At 49.3% G+C, this 20,855-nt stretch overlaps 1 protein-coding gene across 1 annotated transcript; it reads left to right on the top strand.

Annotated features, from left to right (window-relative positions):
* The first annotated feature begins 5,851 nt into the window (after window positions 1–5,851).
* Window positions 5,852–12,015, top strand: C1QL2 (complement C1q like 2). Its single transcript, XM_038143493.1, has 3 exons — window positions 5,852–5,912; window positions 6,203–6,962; window positions 7,408–12,015. The coding sequence occupies exons 2-3, from the start codon at window positions 6,324–6,326 to the stop codon at window positions 7,585–7,587; spliced, it is 819 nt and encodes a 272-aa protein (XP_037999421.1). The 5' UTR covers window positions 5,852–5,912; window positions 6,203–6,323; the 3' UTR covers window positions 7,588–12,015.
* Window positions 12,016–20,855: the final 8,840 nt, after the last annotated feature.

Here is a 20,855-nt window from a genome sequence, read left to right as displayed (position 1 = left end):
GCCACTTTGGCTGCCAGGGCCAGGTATCAGCTGCTGCTCCCAGTAGAGTTCCTAACAGTTTCCTGGGCACGGGAGCAGCCATGGATGCTGGGATCAGGCATCTTCAGCACCAGCTTTAGTCATTGTCTGAGGTTGCTCTGTTCTCACAGAATTCATCTAATCTTTGATGCATTAACTTCAGGGTGTGACCCTGCTGTGAGAGAGGGCAAGGGCAAAAGTCCCAGTGGGGCAGAAGTTGGAAGCAAGGTTCAGTTGCTCTGATAGATTTTTTTCCCCTAGAAAATACAGGCTGATTTATTCTGAATTTGGTGAGCAGTACCTATTTTGGGAATATGAAGGCATTTGGCTCTCACTGATCCTCTCCACACCTTTTGGTATTTCTCCAAGCAGTGCCCTGAAGGCAGCTCTGGGGTTTGTAAGCTGCTCTCTTGTAAACACTCGAAGGTATTTGTCCAACAGAGGGAGAGCCAGCTTCCCTGTACAGCAAGTGGATGTGGCAAAATGCAAATAGCAGCAGTTCACAGGGATCGATACACCCAACAAAGCCCAGGCAGCTGCAGTGTCTGTTTGGATGGTGTGCAAGCTTCTCCTCGAGCAGGATCTCTAATGGACACTGTGCTGCTACAGGGGGATGATTCTGGACAGAAATTTATGCATTGCTACAGCAGCTCAAGTGCCTGTGGGCTATTGCGACTCGGCCTTACAGACAGTCAGATGAGAGCCAGCTCCCCTCCTTGTTCTATGCAATCAAATGCTTGTGCTGCTGTGCAGGACCTCATGTACTCATGGGGTCCATCAAATGGGATTAAATGGAGCTTTGTGCCCTTAAGACAAGTCCTGTTGGAAACCCTGGCATAGGTCATAAAGAAGTGCACAATATTTGTGGGGAATGATGGCTGCTAATACAATAAACCGAACCATTTCTAAACTTCTCCCTCCATTAAGCAAAAATAATCAGTGCCATTACATTTTATATTTTGTGAATGAAAGTAGTATTATATGCATTCTGAACATTAACAGATTTGAATGTGCTTTTAGCAAGAAATGTGAACATTTTAATATAAGGGCTATATGTATTATGTTTTACTAGCTGTTGAACACACCAAGTTCCAGATAGCTAATTTTGGATATGAGAAATATCTCATGATGTGATAAAGGCAATGAATGAAGCACTTCAGAGGATCAGAATGTAATGTTATCCATAACTTCCACCAATTAGGACAAAAGACAGCAAAACAAAGCTACACACTGGGATGGAGAAGGTACTGATCTAAGGGGACTGTGCCTTTACTCAAAGTAATCTTGATTTCAGCTTCTTAAAAGTATTTTACCATGGCTCAGGAAGTCCTTAAGCCATGGATTGATGGAGATTAAGAGAAAATACCAGGAAACTATGAGCATAGACTTACTTTGATCTTGACATTTTTGCTGAATAGGGTATCTGAGCTGCTATGGCTCTTACATTTTCAAGTTAATGGCCAAATCCAAAAACTTGCTGAAAGAAGGAATTAAAGCAGAATATAAATATCTAAATCCAGCATTGAAATCAAAAGGCTCTATCAGCTCCAGTCCAGTCCTGGAAGCACCTAACTCAGGAGGTACCTACCTTCAGTCTCCAAGAACTTTAAGTGTACAACAGTTATCTTGCACCTGTGCCTGGAACCTCCACCCTCTCGCTGGGTCTGAATCCTGCTGTATCCTGCCAGGGTTACAGATGGTTCAGCTCTTGTTGGACTTGGAACAAACCACATGCTTGAGTTCATGAGCTCAGTTTGTGCTAAGGATGTGCAGCTGAGAAGGCGGAAAAAAGAAAAGCAAAACTTCTGAGAGAAAAGAGAGCAAGTGCAGAGGTGTCTTTAGTTCAGCAGTTGGGATTGGTCTTTCAGGGACAGGAATTGTGTCCCCCTGGCTGGAATTCACAATCAGCTTCTGGAGGAAGACTGAAACTCCAGATCAGGTAGGTGCTTTCACCTCCAAACTAAAAATTATACTCACCTTTGATCTTTCTCTTATAGCCCAATGAATCTTTAATTCTTTTTATGCAAAGAAGAACAGGATCAGCATAAGGGCATACAGTGCTCTCCTCTGCTCTCCCCATCTTCCCTGGATATCTTGCACCCTGGAAAATTTCTGTTGCTCTCTAGGGAACACAGGTTGGTATTTCTCAGGCAGCAAATCAAGCTGAACCCAGATCTCCTTGTCACCCTGCTGACAACCTCCCTGAGGAATAAGATGGCCAACTGCAGCCTGCAGGAGTGTCCTGTGTTTGCCTCTAGATGGACAGACTGCCCGTGTCCTGAAAAATGGCTCAGCCCCTGTGACAGGCATGGTTTGAAAGCTCGTCCCTGAGCTCCTTCAGTCATCAGATTGTTTTCTTTCTGTCTCTTGGGAGAGGGCATTTTACAGCAGAATAGATCCTGGAGAACAAGCTGGAGAAAATCCAACTCACAACAGCCAGCAGCTGGAAGTCTGAGACTACTCTCCTGGAAGACTGGAAAGAGTTTTAAAAGCATGTTCCAAATCTGGTTAATGGTGAAACACTGGAAGAAACATCCAACCTCCCAGGCTGGTGTCCTCACCACTGCCTTGTATGTATGTAAGTGCATGCAATAGTTGTGAGAAGCCCAATCCAGCAGACACCCTGGGATGACTGTGGAAGGTGGATCTGATGGAGCACAGTATCTCCTGAAGGTTACTAGCAACCTGAGGTGGGTGGGTGACTGTCCCTTGAAACAGAGGGTAAGGAATGGAAATTCTTGTGCTCCTGGAATTTTGGAGCTTCAATGCAGTGTCTGGGTTCTTTGCCTGTCCAAATTTGGGAACTGTGTCTGAACTGTCAAGTGCTTCCCTGATCAGTCAGGTTCCCATGTCCTTACGCCACATCTGAAAAAGAAGTTTCAAGTTAGATCCATACAAGCTTTCAGGGGCTTAACAATTGCTTTGGCCAACAGCAGCAATCACCAAAGCTCCAGCTCAGCCAATGTCTCATGCCGAGGTCCAACAGTGTTTGTGTATCACCAGGGATGCCCTGTGGGTGCCTTATCCCTCTTTGGGCACACCCAGAGGTGCCTGAGTCTTGCCAGCCCTGAGCAGCCAGCACTGGAGCACCAGCCTGACTCACTTTTTGAAAGAGGTGAAGTGCCTGACTCTAAGAGGGGCCTTGGCACCCCAACTGAAGAAAGGTACCTCCCTGCAGGGCTGGCAGTACCTCAGACACTGCCTCATTAGCTGATTTGGTAATTCCCTGCTCCTTGTACTGCTGTGGTGCATCCCATTGCACATGGAAAGCAGGCTCCCAGCAGCGTAGTAGCAGCCTGTACCAAAATTGTAACCTGAGTGTTCCCAGGTACCTTTTTGTGCCTATATTCCAGATTACTAGTGTAGGTTCAGTAAATGGTACCAGCTGCCCCAAGGATCACAAGTGCTGCGTCTTGGGGCACAAGATGCATTGCATCAGTCAGGCAGTAACTCCAGGTCTCCAGGAATATAGATCCTACTGGAATTACACATTAAAGTCACATTGTGTTTACCTTAAAGCAATCTGATGAGGGATTAACTAGGTGATCAGTCCATCTCACCGCATCACAGAGGAGTAGTTAAATTATTCCCAAACAAAATTGCTAGAATTCGACACCTAATCTAACTGCTGATATCTCTGAAATCTTTTCCTTCTACTTGTTCAAATGCTCAACCCTCCTTATTAAGATCAGTGCTGATTTTGTTCTGCAGAAAGTTAGAATATATTTCTTCTTCTTCATCTGTCCTTGTTGATCTATGGGAATAACAGACCCCATCACATAAAATTATTCCGGCTTTGCAGAAGGGGCTGGTGAGCTCTATTTGGAATGTAGTTCCCAGTACCGGTCACCTCATTAGAGAAGTGAGTTGCTACAAATTGGGACGTTGCAACAGAGACCAAACGATGCAAGAACGTAATTATTCAGAAAAGGTTTAGAAAAGCTACGGTGTGGCTTGCTGCCTTTGGAAAACAGGAGATTAAAAAGCCACTGTAGGGGGAGTTTTGCAGAGCTCTGGGGGAATAGCAAGGATTCACATACACGGGAAGAACAGAGCGAGTGACAAATACCAGAACAAAAGGGAAATTAACAGAAGCTTAAGTAGGGATGAGCAGCAAAGCAGTGTAATTTATTTGTGAATTTATTTGTATTTAGCACAGTTAATATATGGAAAATTATACTAAAGCTGGAACAGAAACAACTATTAGAAATCATTTTACAAGGCTTTAGACACGTGTGGGAGCTTAAAATAACTCTGTGGGGTGCAACTCATAATTCAGAGGAGAGGAAAAGGATTTACGTCTTCCTCATAGTTTCGTCTCTTAAAACATTTAGCTCCAATGTGCTAAGAAATAGACATAGTTACTTTAATCTGACTATCCATACAATTCTCAGGGAAAGGCTTTAATTTACAAAATTAATTTCCCTTCCACCTTCAAGTATATAAGTGTGGGTGAAAATAATCAGAGACACTCGAAAGGACAGGGCTGAACCCTGATCTCAGCAACAGCACAGCAAAGCCCGAATAACTCCAGGAAAAATTCTGGATGCACGCAGGGATGTAACTGAGATGAGATCCGGTCCTGAAGTGCTGCACTCCAGACAGAAAAACCTTGATGTCCCCTCCTTAAATTTCAAGAAAAAAAAAAACTATCAAAAGAGTCCCAAGTCCTTTTGGGGCATTTCCACAGTTCTTGGAAGAAGCCTGTATGTCCCTATTTGCATATGATGCCTCCAGGCCATCCGCTTCAGCAGGCGTTGGATCAGACTGGGCGGCTCGCTCCTCCGACCTGCAGCTGCGCCTGCCGTAAGACCAAACAGACTGCCTTCAGCTCTGGCGAGCCCGCTGGGAATTCACCCTCCGAACGCACCGGGGAGCGCGGGACACCGGGATGTTGCCCCGAGGCAGTGTGTGTAATCCCTGTATCTCTCTTTTCTTTCCTGCAGGTCGGGCGCTCAACCCGCCGCTCGGAGACACGTGGGTGAGATCCCAACTTTCTCTCCAGGGGAGATCTCCGCAGGCAGTTTACGATGCCAGAGCTCCCGCTGTGCTACCACCGTTTACTCGGAAAATCGCAGGCAATTAATCACAGTTTTCCCGGGGGAAAACCCACTTGATTTGGACCCGTCATTACGCAGGGAAACTACAGAACACCGAACTGTATCCTAACCTGAACCCTGCTAAAGGCGTTTCTTCCTAGGGCTCCCTTTCCACCTGGCAAGCCCTGCCTGCCTTTGGAAAACCGGGACGGGTGTAACGGGCCGTGGTTACACTTGGATGTGTTGAAGAGCAAGATGCACCCGCGATGTTGTCCCGCTCGTCTCTGGGCCGCCGAGGCAGGACGCGGGGAGCCTGAGGAAGCCGCGGGGAACGCTCTGAGGTGACCTGCTGCCTGGGGGAGCTTTCCCGGCCCCTCCCGCAGAAAGCCGAGCGTGTCGGCGGCGGCAGGGAGCTCACCCCGGCGGGACCGGGGCTCCGGCCGCCGTCCGGGCATCGCGCAGGGGCCGTCCCGCTGCGGGCAGAGGGATGGAGGGACGAAGGGATGCAGAGATGCAGGGAGGAAACACTTCAGGCGGCAGGTGAACGGGACAACGCGATGCGTCCCTGACCGTCCCGGTTTCAGGGGGGCGCAGTTTGGGCGGCACCCGCAGGGACTCCGCGGGGGACGGCGGGGCGGACGCGGTCTCCGCCCGCAGCTGGAGTGCGCGGGGACGTGCGGGACGCCCCGCCGCCTCTCCCCTCCCATCCCCTCCGCCCGCCCCGCCCGGGGGGCCGCGCCGCCACCGGCGCTCGGCGCGGCGAGCGGGCGGGCGGTGTCAGACGGGCGCCCCGCGGACCGCAAGGACGGCGGCGCCCCGGAGCCCCCCAGGCGGCTCCGCCCCGGCCCCCCGCAGGTGGGTCCGCCCTGCCCGCGCCCCCCACGTCGGGGCGGCGACGGGGGCGGGCGAGCCCGTCCCCCCACGCGGGACCGAGGGTAGAGCCGGGCGCCCGCTCGCCGAGGCGACGCCCCCCGCGCCCGCCCAGCCCCGCCGGGCGCTCGGGGCGCCGCGTCCCCTCGGAGCGGAGCGGGGCGGCTCTCGGCATGGCGGGGCTGCCGGCCGGCCGGCGGGCGGGCTGAGGCGGGGGCCGGGCGGGGAGGCGCCGGCGGCGGGGTCTCACCGCCTCTTCTTGCCGTCCCCCGCAGGGAGCGGCCGGCCCCCCGCGCCACCATTGCCTCGCACGGCAAGGAGGACCTGCTCGCCGCCGCCGCCCGGCTCTGGCAGCGGAGGAGGCGGCTGCTGGCCGCCGCCGGGCTCGCCCTGGCCATGGCCGTCGCGCTGCTGGTCGCCGTGCCCCTGCTGCTGCTGCAAGCGCCCGCCGACACCGGCGCCCACTACGAGATGATGGGCACCTGCCGCATGATCTGCGACCCGTACAGCGGCGGGCGGCCGCCCGGCCCCGGCAGCACCGCCGCCGTGGAGGCCCTGCAGGACCTGGGCGCCAACCCCCCGCCGCCCTTCGTGCAGGGACCCAAGGGGGAGCCGGGCCGGCCGGGCAAGCCGGGCCCCCGCGGGCCGCCCGGGGAGCCGGGCCCGCCGGGTCCGCGGGGCCCGCCGGGGGAGCGGGGCGACGCGGGGAAGCCGGGGCTGCCCGGGCTGGCGCTGGCGGGCGCGGGCGGCGGCGGGAGCGGCGGCGGGGCGGCGGCGGGCGGCGAGGCGGCGGGCGGGCTGAGCGCCGCCTTCAGCGGGCCGCGCATCGCCTTCTACGTGGGGCTCAAGAGCCCCCACGAGGGCTATGAGGTCCTCAAGTTCGACGACGTGGTGACCAACCTGGGCAACCACTACGACCCGGCCAGCGGCAAGTTCACCTGCCAGGTGCGCGGCATCTACTTCTTCACCTACCACATCCTCATGCGCGGCGGCGACGGCACCAGCATGTGGGCCGACCTCTGCAAGAACGGCCAGGTGGGTTCCGCCGCTCCCCCGCGCCTCCTCCCCGCCCGGGGTCCCCCGGTCGTCCCCCTCCCTCCGTCCCCGTCCCGCGGGCGCGGCACCGGCCGCCGCCGCTCCCGGGAAGAGAGCCAGCGGGAGCATCCTTCGCGCCGTCGGGGCGGGGGTGCCCCTCTAGAGCCGCGACGAATTCCGAACTCCCGGCTTGCAAACTTTTCTGCCGGGCTGGGGAGAAAGAGAAGCGAGGGCAGAGGCGGGAGAGAGGACGCAGGGTAGTGGAGGGGTTGGGGAAGAGGGACTCGGGACACTGAGGGTGCGGGATCGGGGGACTGATGGAGGGGCCCGAAAAGAGGTGCGTGGAGGACTGATGGGGGGCTGCGGAAGAGTGGCTGGGCGGGCTGATAGCGGTGCTGGGCAGGAGGGGCAGGGAGGCTGATGTGCCCAGCGGCTGTGTTGGCAGGTGCGGGCCAGTGCCATCGCCCAAGACGCAGACCAGAACTACGACTATGCCAGCAACAGCGTGGTGCTGCACCTGGACTCCGGCGACGAAGTGTATGTCAAGCTGGATGGAGGCAAAGCACACGGAGGCAACAACAATAAGTACAGCACTTTCTCTGGCTTTCTTTTATACCCTGATTAACACACAAGTGACACGACACAACTGGCCCCGCCACTGATGCACGTGGGGCTGTTTGGCAATTCCATACCCCATCGTGCTGCTGTTCCTGCTGGTGTCCACTGTCTCTGCAGGTCACTTAAGCTTCATTATCAGTTTGTATGTTTTTATTTTCACGCTTGTGGAAACGAAATAGAAATGAAACAAAGTGAACCCCTTCCTTACTCTCCCCTGTTTCTTCTGACCCCCACTCTCCCTTTGTCTGCCTGAGTGTTTCGTGTGTCACATGAGGAACTTGGCAGCTTGAAACTCTCGAGTGGTTCCAGGAGGGTTTAAAAGAGCCCAGAGTTTGGACTGTGTCACACACGGAATTTGAACAGGTCGCATTTTTTCATCAATAAGTATTAATGACGATGATGAATTTTCAGACCGACTATTCACGAAGTGGGACTGGATCATAACTGTTTTTTCCTCTGCTGCTTTGTATGGGGTCAAGTGTAAACTTTTCTTTCTGTGCAATGCAATGCTCGTGTGAATGATGGTGTCATTAACGTCAAACCTGTTTCTGTCTGCAAAAGAATTTGGTAATTGACCACGGCCACCCAAATACCACATTAAATTATGTTTTTAGACAATGCCTTCTTGCTTTCTGTCTCTTCCAGTGCTACAAAGCAGCACTGTGGTGGTGCCACAGGAGGGTGGGGAGTAAAGGAGGGGGTCACTTCTGTCCCTTAGGTCTATAGTCATATTTAAAATTAGGATGGTGTTCCTTGCCTAGGTCTTGAATATGGTTCAAGGGGGCTGGGAAGAAGGAGAGAGGAAAAAAGCTTCACTGTTAAGCAGTTTAGTGAAAAGAAGGCACACAGTTATCAAGAGGTGAAAGTGGGGGTTGTGGAGTGAATCTCCTAAACAGATTTACTGGGTTAAAACCCGATCCAGAGGTTAGTGAAGTACAGGAAAAGCAGTTTAATCAGTGATTATGGAAAGCCATGTTTCTGTAACATGCTTGATAAATGTTAAGAAGGCAGCAGGGGAGAGAGTTTGGCTAAACTCTTGCACTTGCAGTGTGTGTATGGGTTGGATACCACACCTGACTGGAGGTGAGTCTGCGCTGTGCCTGAGAAGGGCTGGGTGAGAAAAGTTGCTCAGGACTAATGGATTCAGACCATTTAAAAGGGTTTTCTCCTGATGGTCTCTGTAAGTCCAGGTCATCCTTGGTCTTTTTTCAAAATGCACAGGTGTAGTGCATTGGTGTGCATCAGTAGTGTATGTGGTTCTGAGCCTTTGGTGGAGGAGGTGCATTTGTCATCATCACCCCAGTAGGTAACCTCCTCAGTTGTGGGTAAATTGGGACTGCTCTGCTGAAACTAGGAGAGGTAAATTGATTTACAAAAGCACTTACTTTCATTTTACTGTCTTGTCATTTCATTTTTCCCTCCTGAAAGTCTTCCCTCCCTATCAGCTCTCTGCCCTTCCCAGTCTCACAGACAAGAGGGACAGGAGCTAGCCTGAAACAACTCTGCCGTGGCTGGAGCTTTGCCCCTGCCCTGATATTGCAGGAGGAAAGGGAGCCGCAGGCAGATGGATTTGTTCCAGCCCCACTTTGGGGCAGCCCCATGATGACCAAGTTCTCAGAGTCACTCCTGTCTCCTACCTATTTCTCAGTGGGGATTGTCTTCTCCTTGGCTGGAAGGGCAGGGTCAAAGGGAGGAGGCAATTCTTCCATCCCGTCCTCAAACATCCCTGCTGAGGGAAGCAGAGTTCATAACCAGGTACACGTGTTAGACACTTATCAATCTCTTATGTCTTGTCGATTTGTACTATTTAGAATATGATTAAATCCAGTGTCTGAGACCATCCAAATGAAGTATAATTGCTATGGATCCTCAATTCCCACCGGATCCGTAATCCTTTTTGACTATTCCTCCTCCCTCCTTCAATGAAATGGAGCTTAGACACAAAGCCCTTGGTTTAAATTTCAAAAAATTAAAATTGACATGCAGCAGCATTAGCAGGAGCCAGGAGGAATTCTAAGGAGGTGCCTGGGCTCTGCTTTATCCTTTGCATTAAGAAGCAATTTGTACTTCTAACAAAGACCCAACTGTTCCCCCTTGGCAAAAGGGCAATGAAGATGCCTTGCAAGGGAATTGCTGTTCACAATACTTAAACAAATTTGAATCTTAGATTTTTAAATCTGTATTCCCTGGTGGAGCCTGCTCCTCTCAATTCAAATGCAGGGCTGGTGGTGTGTGCCTGCCAAGGTGTCAGTAGCTAAGCGGATGATGGATTGATGAGGCAATGGGAAGACACAGGCTCACAGTGGCAGTGTGCCCCGACAGTGATCTATGTATCTGCACATTATCAATGTCATGAGGAGCCTTGAACCACCCTCGCTAGATGTCTCATTTTCCACTTATCTCTTACGTACTAATTATCAGGCTGGATTATTCCCCAGGACAGAAACAAAAAAAAAAAATTGCTCACGGCCCCTGCACTGACAGTTTACACAATCGATAGAATGAATGTCTCCCTCAGCTGCTCACAGGCTTTTTTGTTTCCTCTCCTCATTGCAGGATCTTCTGAGATTGCCTCTGTGGGGGGTTGATAGCTCTCACCCAGCATCTGCTTGGACAGGCTCCTCCGTCCCAGTCATCTTGGTGGTAGTTCAGTGTGTGGGTTGTGGTTTTTTTGTTTTTCTTCCTGAAGTAACACAGGGAAAAGCAATTGGGAGATGAAAAACTTCAGTGCTCAGTGGTGCAGTTATCCAGAAAAGCAGAGGCAGTGCTGCGGATGGGGACGGTGGTCCCTGTGCTGCCACTGGCTGTGGGTGACAGCAGGGTCACACAGTCCAGCCAACAGCCTGAGATCGGCCTTGTAACCCTCTGGACTTCAACTTGAGCTCCAAGTGAGTCTTCCTGCCCTTGGGAATGGTCTGTGGGTCCTGCACGTTTCATGTCCCAAAGATAAGGGCTTGTTTGTGAGAGGGATACCCTGGTCCCCTGGTCTGGATGGGAAGAGGAGGATTAAAGTGTACTCAAGGGGCTGGCTTCAGCTTTCTCTGGGACTGGCTTTCCCAAGTGATACTGCATCTCAAACATTAGCTAGTGTCTGCTCTGGAGGTCTGACCCCTCAGAGGTGTTATGTACTTGATGAGTTAAGCAAATGTGCTTTTAAGAATCGGGATGTGATCGGGTGGGATGTGAATAGGGAAAGCCCCCAGAAAGGAGTGGAATATTGGAGTTTTAGACAAAAGGTGCTCTCTGTTCCTGAGCCCAGCCACATGCTTAAGTTAAAATCATAATACAAAACTTTAAAAAAAAAAAAAGACAGGTGTTTGTGCTGTCAGAGTAGCTGAGATACTGCACCAGCAAATCCTTGATCTTTGTGCTACCGGTGTGAAACCTTGACTCTTACCCTGTGCCTGGTCAGCACTGGCTATGGAAGAGATCCCTGGAGGAGAGGTGAGCAGGGAGATGTTGAAGCACACCAACATCGTGAAAGGGGAAATGGGGACGCTGCTGAGAGCCCTGAGGGGTTGCCAGCCAAGTCGCCAGCCACCCCATGTCTATGGTTGCTCCCTGGAGGAAGGTGTTCCGCTTACTCTGCTCAGCTGCAAGCGAGTGGATTTGTGGCTGGCCGCTTGTTTTGTTCTTGACCTTCACTAGTTTGGGAAACTCCTGGCAAGTCTCTAGGGAGGTGGGTGAGGGAATCCTGCTTTGTCTAGGGTGGAGAGGATGGGCTGCTGGTGCTGAGTTTTCTCCAGCCAGGGTACAGAGTTGAGGAATCCGTGCTGTGAGAGCAGCTGGTGTTGGGTGTCCTGTGCCAAGTGTGATGCCTCTGTGTTTTCCAGGATCTCAGCTTGCAGATTTCCTCCTTGACACTCGTTCCCTTGTGGAGCAGGGCCTGGGTCAGTGGGGCTCCCTGTCTGGCAGCAGCAAGAACAGTCCTGTGTTGGGTTCTCCTTTTTTCCTTTTGCTGTAAGAAAAGCAAAGTGTTCGTTTTTGTGCCTCCTGTCTTTACACACATGCATTGAGCCACGCATTGGTCTTTGTCTTGCTGCTTTTGAAACTCACTCTGGGCATTTTTCTTGGTGATTTAAAGCTTGTTTATGTCTTTGCTTGCCTTCTTCAGTGGCTCACAGTGCCTGGACAGGTTTAATTTGTGAACTCAAAAAGTATTGAGGATAGCTTTTGGTGGATACCCCTGTTCTTTTTCTGTTTATGCAACAGGCTAATTATATTAAGGGGTCTGTGACAATAGAGGCAAAATGACATATAAATCTATTTCAAATCTGTGTTAAATACTTTTTTTTTGTAACATGCTATTTTTTTTCCTTTTTGTGATTGGACTGAACTCTGGGAAAAAAAAAATGCTGGTAAAATCATGTGTCTTAGTATTGTCTCTGGGATAAAGAAGCCTGTCAGAATAAAATAAAGACTAACTGAATCTTCACTGACTTTGAGACTGCAAGAAGTTTGGTCCTTTTTACTGTGAAAGCCTACATGATGCAGAGACCTGGAAGATTAATTACAGACAAGAGAGGTAAATTGTTACCGTGTGCACACCCTGTCAGTTTTGGGTGAGAGCCTGCTCTCAGCTGGTTTCACATTTAATGGCAGAAAGAGGTTCAGCTGGTTTATAACTGCAGGTAACATGCAAAGGGGGACCCATTTCTCTAGACCAAGCTGGTGCCAGTTCAGAAGTGAATCCCTTGGTCACAGAGCAGGTGCCACAGCAGCAGTGCAGGAGATGCTTCACTGTTTCTTGAGCCCGCTTGCTCTTGAATGAGTTTCATTTTTGAAGGTTGTGGGGGCATTGTAGCAGGGGCATTAAAGACAAACGGGGCTGAGCTGCTGGTTCCTCTCTGTTTGGGACCAGTTTGTTAATTGCCTCAATGGTAAGTTACAAAGAGGCCAGCAAAGGGCAAGGCTTGTTCCCTGACCAGCCAGGGGAACAGGGGCATTCCCTCCTGGGTGACAGGCTGAGGCTGGGGTGAGACTTGGTGTTCCAGGCTTGAACCTACACATTGGAATTCCCCTTCTTTCCCCCTGCGTTTCAGGCTAAAGCCTTGAGAGCTGGTGGTTTCAGGTGAAAATGTGAAGGGTGCCCAGCCACTGTTGTGTCCTGGCCCCTGCCACAGAGCGCTCAGCAGGATCTCTCAAGGTTTTGCAGAGCAAAATTCAGAGGGAACTATGTGTGATGATCCTGTTTCCTTGCAGAAAAAGCCCCAAATGCCCACAAATTGGGTCCTCCCAATTATAAAATAGCCCGAATTAACCATTCAGCTGTGTGGCACAGCTCTCTCTATATCCTGATAAATGGGAGTAGATCTTCTTCACAGGGGCTTACGACATATCTCTCTCTGTGCATTTGCTCCCATTTTGGGTTTTTTTGGCATGAACTAGGGTAGAAACAGAAAAGGCCTGCTTGATCTCTATGATCTGCTGCCCTATTAATGCAGGATTATTTCCTCCAGTGCTCTGTGAGCACGGTGACACAGAGAGCATGGCTTGCCTGCAGCCTTTGACTGTGCTCCTCCCAGCGAGGGCACATTCACATGATCCTGGCTCTCCGTTTTGCTTGCAGCTGCCAGATCATGTCTAGAAAAACAAACAAAAAAAAGTATCCAGCCCCAGTCTTGAATGCAGCTGAAATGTTTTCTTGGTGACATTTCTCTTTGTCAACAAATTGCTTATCACTTCAGTGTTGTGTTGTGATCCCCATCCCAAAGAGGAGAGATCTGCTGCTGAGAATGGGGGCGAGGAATGCCCAGGAGAATAACTTGTTTGAAGATGTGAGCCCAGGCTTTATGAACGATGATTCTTTGTTGGATCTTAGCTCTAAGGTGCAATTTCAGTGGTATGATAATGCAGAAAATGTTTTAAGTCCTTGGGGAGGAAGCTGCTTTTCAGGTGGTGTCTTGCTCTTCCCTCATTATTGTAATGCTGTTCCTGAAGCTTTGTGTCAGTCGTGCTGTGCTGCAGCATGTGAATGCTGGGGGTGATGGAGATCACATCCAGGTGGATCTCTCTGATTTGTTTTGGTATACAGTTGAATTCTTGACATTTGCTTCCCGTTCTTCTAGCACCTTATTTTTCATGGGGCTGTGCTGCTTGGGAGCCCAAAGGCCAAAGTTTGCTTCCAGGTACACTTATTTGATTCTTTTCACACTTAGTTTTCTTCACATTGGAGTCAGAATCAATCCTTAAGTACATTACATGTGTATCTTCCCTTGGTGGTTAAGTTGCATTTGGGGATGTAAGATGGATCTCCGTTTTTGCACCCTAGAGGTGGAAATGGTTCAGGTCCATTTTTTTTGTCCTGCCCAGTAAGTGTCACTATGTAAATGCTTTTCAGAAAAAAACACCCTGAGAGGGCAGGACAGCTCCTTTTGCTGAAGTCTAGCAGCCTGCTGGGGAAAGAGAGGTGTCAAATACCTTTGAAGCTCAGCTTCTCCAAGCTCCTGCTGAGGGCATCGCTGCAGCTGAGAGAGCTCGGATTGTAAACTTCAGCCTCCCCTCTCAAAAGGCAAAGCATCCTTGAGGAGTAACACTGCTGCTATTTATCAATTTGTGTGAGAATGAAGCCTGAATGCTATTAGAGCTGAAACACTAATTAAGCCAATAAATTCCTTTGTCTTTTTGGGTGTGTTTGCAATTAATATGCAAAATCCCATTGATTCCAGCAACTCCATAATTCACGATGCAGTGTTATTACATATTGACGTGGTACCCTGTGAAACATCCAAAAGACACTGCTGTGCATAGTAAGGATCCTGCTGTGATCCCAGTTGAACTGTTACAGGCTGGGTGAGTCACAGTGCTCCACCACGTTCTTCCAGAAGCTTGGCTGTCAGTGGAGGGGGTAGGAAGACCACACAGAAATGTGTCTCTGCTGAGCATACGCTGTGTCTCAAGGGTTATTTGCACTTTTTATTGCTTTCAGAATTACAGTGGAAAAAAAATGGAAAGATGTTCCAGCTGATCTTAAAAAAAAGGTTGAAACTGATGCAAATAGAAACAGATTGTAAAGGAAATATGTATTTGGATCAAAGCAAGGCAGTTCTTAAAAGCTGCCTTAGCTTTATCTTGCATCTGATGGGGCAATCTAAAAAATTTTTCCTCAAGGTTTGTTCAAAGCTATGAGAAGGGAGACAGGACAGGAAGGCTTCTGAGAGATGGAAGACTTTCTCTCTTCCAGGGGAACATTGTTTTGGCATCCTAGGACTGAACAAGAGTCCTTGACTACTGAACCCTGCGGTGACTCTCTGCCTAGAACTGCCTTTTGCAGCATCAGAATAAGCTCTGCCCAAATATTTTTCAGCATCCTTCCCTAAAGCAGCAAAATCAGGAGGACACTGCAAGGAATGATTGGCTCTTAGTCTCAGAATATTTAATTGAGAGGGCTGCCCACATGAGGCTTTGTTGCTGTTTTTTCTAGCACTGGGACTCCTTTGCATCCCCAGGTTGTGGCAGCTTTGCTCTCAAGCTGGAAGGGCTCAAGAAAAGGGGTGTGGTTGGTAGAGCAGATATTCTTCATGGGGTTGCTCTGATCCCCATCAAAGCAGGTGGGCAGGTGCTTCGTGGCTTCGGTGAAGCAGGAGCCAGGTTAAGCTTAATCTTGGGCTGGGGTTTTGTGGTGGTGATTTTTTCTGCTGCTGTTTTCATTTCTCAGGAAATTATTCGATTTGGTCTTGCCATAATCAATAAACCTCTGTATTGATACGTGCAGCCTCTGGAGCAGAGCATGGTATGGATGTGCTTTTAGTTCAGAACAGCACAAATCAAATACACAGTTGTTGGATTAATTTGTGGTTGGTGTCTTCTAATAACTGCAATTCAGATTTGCTCTTCCTGTTCCCACTGCCATCCTTCTAAAGGCAAAAAAAGAAAAAAAAAGGCAGTCAGGGTGAAACTGAAGCAATTGTAGATGCATTTGATCCCCATGTATGCAGAGGGTGCATGACAGCTTTAGAGAATGGAAGATGAACAATATACAGGATGCTATCTCTGATTTCAAAGACAGCATGTTTGATTTCAGGCACAACGATAAAGCAGAATTCTTGATAGCTTGTCCAAGCTAATTTTCTTCTGAGTTAGTGCACTAACTACCTACCTAACCACAAGCTGTCCTTTTGCTTTTTCTTTTCTATTAGTGGACTAATAGGATTGCCAAGCTTTACTTTCTAGATGGGTCTTAAATGGGAAGCAGTTTGTTTCATGGAAGAAAGATGCTTGGGGAATCAATTTATGCCAGCTTGTAGCCACCGGAAACCTCTGTACTTCAGCAGACTTTAAATTGAAAAATGAAGCTTGCTCTTCGTACTAGATTTCTCAAACTACTTACTCCAAGCAATAGAAAAGCAAACTTGTCAGGTAGGCAGGGATTTTTTTTTTTAGGTATCCATATGTGTTTATCACTTGGTTCACTTCTGGAAATCTCCAAGTGAAATACGGGAGCCTGAATTGCTTGAGAAGGTCAAACAAGGTGAATATAACACTCCCCTCTGGCCTAAAAAATTCCATTAATTGTGCTGTCAGATGGAAGTATGGACCATAGCAGAGCTGACTTCTTAAAAATTTGTCTTAGCTTTTACAAGCTGGTGGTGGGAGGAAGTAAGGTGAGAGGAGTAAAATGATTTTGGGGCAGGATTGAGCAATCACCTATGTCTGCAAAATGAGGTCCGTTTCTGTCCTCAGACCTTTCTACAAGGCACAAATACAAGGGCAATCTTCTAGGGGCAGGGTGGCCTGATGATTTCTCATGTGTTTCCCTGTGGGCTTCTCTGTGGGTGGCAGTTCCTTAGGCAGGCATCAGAGCTGGAATCAGGTAATGCAGAGAAAACCGTGGATTTAACAGATGTGAATCTGTCCTCTTCCTTTCTCTCTTTTATTCCTCATAAATAAGAAAATTACCTGCAATTGTAGCAAATGACATTCAAAACAACTGTGGAAATATTATAAATATTGATCATATTGTTTGGTTGAATACAGTGAATTCAAAGCCTCATGGGTGTTGTACCAGGAGACCAGTTATGGAAGGCACATTGCAGGAGGAACAGTGTTGTGTGGGACAGTGCCAAGGTGTGTCCTGTGCTCTGCTCTGCTCAGTGCCATCGTTAGTGCTGGGACTCATTAAGCAGAAGACTTGTCTGTTAAATTTGCCGATGGCATAAAGGCAGAGAAAAGGATTAACCTCAAAGTGGCTCTGACAAAACAGTGAAAATAGATATAAAAATACCAGGAGAGAATTAGAGATGCAAGTTACCTCTAACCTGGAGGCAGTCCATGGCATGGACATGAGCTGGAAAGTCAGAAGGGGTGGTCCTGAAGGACAAGAGAGGGAGGGAAACGTGGTTTTGACATAATTGTGGGTAGGAAAGAGTGAGGGCCTTGAGATGTAGTAGCGAGGTCACACAGAAGGGGAAATTTTTGGATGGTGAAGCATGGGAGTAGGCTGCCTGGGAAGGCTGTGGGTCTCTGGCACAGTAGGACTCTTAGAGTGCACCAGACATCCATCAGATCTAGCTGTAACATAGCTGTGTTGGGGTGGGGAGCCGAGCCAGGCTCCTCAGACCATATGCACTATTGATTTTCCATCACCCTTCCTTTCTCCGTGGATCTGCAGAGATATATACACCCATCTGCCTGCCTGTAATAGAGCCCTCGAAAAATGAAGTTTGGTGTGTTCCTGTGCCCACAGCAGCTCTCTCTCTGCACACCAGAGTGACTCCATCTCTGTTAGGTCCATTTTGGAAGGGCAGGTGGAGGTACATGGGATGGCACGTGGGAAAGGTGATGCTGGTGGAAGGACTCTTGCAGGGAGCGAGTTCCCAGAGCTAAGCCCTGTTATCATGGCTCCAGACTGCTGGGGCTCATGATGTCCAGGATCCCCCAAGTCCTACTGGATGACTGTGCAAAGGTGTTCCCACCACACTGGGTGCTCCTTTGGCATAGCTTCTGCAAAGCTGAGCACATTGTTTCTGCATCTGAGCATGCTGGCTTTGCATCTATGGTAAGAAGATGGAAATATGGACCTGCCGATCAGCAGGCATCTAACACTCAGGTGCCTTTGAAGTTCATGAATAAGAGAAACTGAAATACCTCTGAGCTCCAGGAGTGCTGGGTGTATGTACCTGATGCACCAGCACACAGCTCCATTCACCTCAAGCAGCACTGAACACTCAGTGTGTTCACCAAAGTGTCTCACACCAAGTGAGAATGCCTCTGAATTTTTTACTGTTTTTAATTTTTTTTTAAAATCTGTATCATCCACAGATTATGTTTAAAAACATCCATCATAACCTCGAGTATTTTCCTATGGAACTTGCCATTGGTAACTGAGTTACCTGCAGCGGTTTATCTCAAACTGCAGAGGTTTATCTCAAGGCTCTGTATCTCTGCCACTAAATTTTCCTGTTCCTGTAGCCCCTTTGTCCAGCATCTCTGGCTTTGTGGGGGCTTTCTGAGGTCTTCTCTTCAAGTCCTAATGCACTTCCAGGTGTGTCTGTCCTACATGTGGAAAATACAGTGTTCACTGAAAGAAAACTTTGAGGTGTAAAAGGAAAGGGGACCGTGTAGTCTGGGCATCCTGCTTGTGGACTTTTTTGGTTTTCCCTCCTATCAGCTCAGATTATCAAATGATATCAATGATAATATTTTTTTCAAAAGAAAAAAGAAACCTCACTGTAAAAACATTCAGGCTTTTCAAATCTAGGCTTGAGTTTGCTTTGACTTCATTCACAAGGATCTGACTAGCCTTGTTTCCATCCCGGGCCAGAGCTGCTATATTTAAGCCTCCTCAGGACAGGGTTTACAGTGGTGGTGCTGACTCACACTTCATTGAGAGTCACAAACAGTGATTCCTGTGATGCATCAGTGCCTGCCAGACCCAGACCCTGTGTCCCTCACAGCCGAGCAGGGCTGAGCCCGCCGCAGGAGGGTGTGGTGCAGGAGGGTGTGCAGGAGGGTGTGGTGCAGGAGGATGCGGTGCAGGAGGATGAGGTACAGGAGGATGTGCAGGAGGATGTGCAGGAGGGTGTGGTGCAGGAGGATGCGGTGCAGGAGGATGTGGAGGAGGATGTGGTACAGGAGGATGTGCAGGAGGGTGTGGTGCAAGAGGATGTGGTACAGGAGGGTGTGCAGGAGGGTGTGGTACAGGAGGATGCGGTACAGGAGGATGTGCAGGAGGATGCGGTGCAGGAGGGTGCGGTGCAGGAGGGTGTGGAGGAGGATGTGGTACAGGAGGATGTGGTACAGGAGGATGTGGTGCAGGAAGATGTGTGGGAGGAGGTGGTGCCATCAGCCACTGCTGCCCTGGCCTTTGGCTGAGCTGGGATCACACGGTAGGGCAGCATGGGATGTGTGACAGTGACTGAGATGAGATCATTGGGAAGTGAAATCAGATTCAATTGCATTAGAAATTCATGTCAGATAAAACCAGCAGAGGTACTGCAGAACTATACATACATCTGCTTAATATATTTATTACATGTCCCTCTCAGATTGATTCTGGGCTTAAATTAAAAAGAAAAAAAAAGTTTATTTTTCTTCTTCTCTGTTACTCATCTGGTAGTTTTGCAATATTTAGCTCTTCCTCACTGTTTGATTGGATTTGTGAACTTCCCAGTTGTGTCAATAAAATGATCAACAGAGAGATGGAGTTAGACTTGGCAGAGGGAAGGAGTATGGCAGGTTTTCCTGCTCAGGTCTGGTGTCACTTGCAGTCACCAACAGCAGGCTGGACTGACCCGTGGGCAGCTCATCTGTGCAGCCCAAGAGCAGCACTGATTAAAATCTGGCATTAGCAGTGTAGCTTGGAGTGTACTTCAGAGCTGATTGGCTTGCAATATGCCAGCAGAGAAGAGGTATAAAAGCAGTCTCCAGCCATACCTGCTTTTTGTGATCAATGGTGGGTTCCTCCTCCATCCTCTCTCTGGGGTGTTGTCCTGCCTTGCTCCTGGCTCACAGGGACTGCATTTATTTTGGTGATAGCAGCATGCAGGGCTCTAGAGCTATTTGTGACTCGTGGAGTTATCTGGACTTTATTCAAAGTCTGCTGGAACACAATCCTGAGTAACGTGTTTTAGGGGGCCCTACCTGAGCAGGAAGGTTGGACAAGCTAACCTCCAGTGGTCCCTTCCAACCAAAACTGTTCTGTGATTCTGTGACTTTCCACCTCTATAACTGAAATAGACCATGACCCGTATGTGTCTCTAGGAAGACAAATCACCCTTCTTTGGTGGGATTACTCATCTCCCCTGCCCCAGTGCACACTTTGTCCTCTGTGCTCTGGTGCCTGTGAAAACCTGGCTGCAGCAGGGGTGCCCAGCTCACTGCCATCACCCAGACCACAAGCTAAATGTTGTATTTCCAATGCTCCTTGGTCTCCCCTTGCTGGGACATGGCTCAGACCTGCTGAGCCTGATGTGGTGACTTTGTATTGTTTCCTCCATGAGTTCATCTGCTTCCCAAACCACGTGCAAGGCTGGTGTCCACACCCCTGTCCTGCATTGAAGAGTGATCTGTTCTATCTATCATCTATCTATCTATCTATCTATCTATCTATCTATCTATCTATCTATCTATCTCTATCTATCTATCTATCTATCTATCTATCTATCTATCTATCTATCTATCTATCTATCATCTATCCATCTATCCATCTATCCATGCATCCCACTGGACTGAAGAAGGGACACAGCCCAGGAAGTGGGACTCGGATACTACCTCTGGGCTTTCCCACCTTTCTCATGCTCTCCCCTTTCAGCTCCCATGGAGAAAAGGGAATCTCTAAGCATAGACCCAGAGAGCAATACAGGTCATTTTGCTCTGTGTCTGGGGCCCCTGTGCTGCAGTCCATGCTGTGGTGCAGGCAGCCAAGCCCTGTCTTTGCAAGTACTCCACTCCACTGAAAAACATCTCTGGAATGGAGAACTGAGAGTGTCTTCAGTGTCAAATAACCACACTGCAAATCTGCATGTTTTGGGGCAGTCTGTGCCACCTGGGAGCAGCCACAGGGTTGGATCTCCACGGGACAATTTTATTTTAGCCTGGGCAGGCAGCGGGAGTCCATGTAGCCAGAGGGTGAGGAAGTGAGGCTGTGCTTCAGAGAGGGTGAAACCTTGGCAGAACTCCCACCTTTTTCAAAAGGGGTCTGTGTGGTCTGCTGATTAAAATGATTTTAATGCAAATCAACATTAGCCCGTTCCACATTGCATGCAGAAAGGAGGCAAAAAAAAGAGAATGGTTTGACATGGTTCTTTCAGCCTTCTGATTCTCAAATTTTGGTGC

The sequence above is a fragment of the Motacilla alba genome, chromosome 7 (assembly GCF_015832195.1).
Source record: "Motacilla alba alba isolate MOTALB_02 chromosome 7, Motacilla_alba_V1.0_pri, whole genome shotgun sequence".
In the NCBI taxonomy this organism is placed as follows: Eukaryota; Metazoa; Chordata; class Aves; order Passeriformes; family Motacillidae; genus Motacilla; species Motacilla alba.
This window is presented reverse-complemented; position numbering and strand designations above follow the sequence as displayed.

Excerpts from the sequence above, each read along its gene's own strand:
- C1QL2 (XM_038143493.1), top strand. The coding sequence starts at position 6,324 with ATGGCCGTCGCGCTGCTGGTCGCCGTGCCCCTGCTGCTGCTGCAAGCG. Across the intron at positions 6,963-7,407 it reads ACCTCTGCAAGAACGGCCAG|GTGCGGGCCAGTGCCATCGC; the intron begins GTGGGTTCCGCC and ends CTGTGTTGGCAG.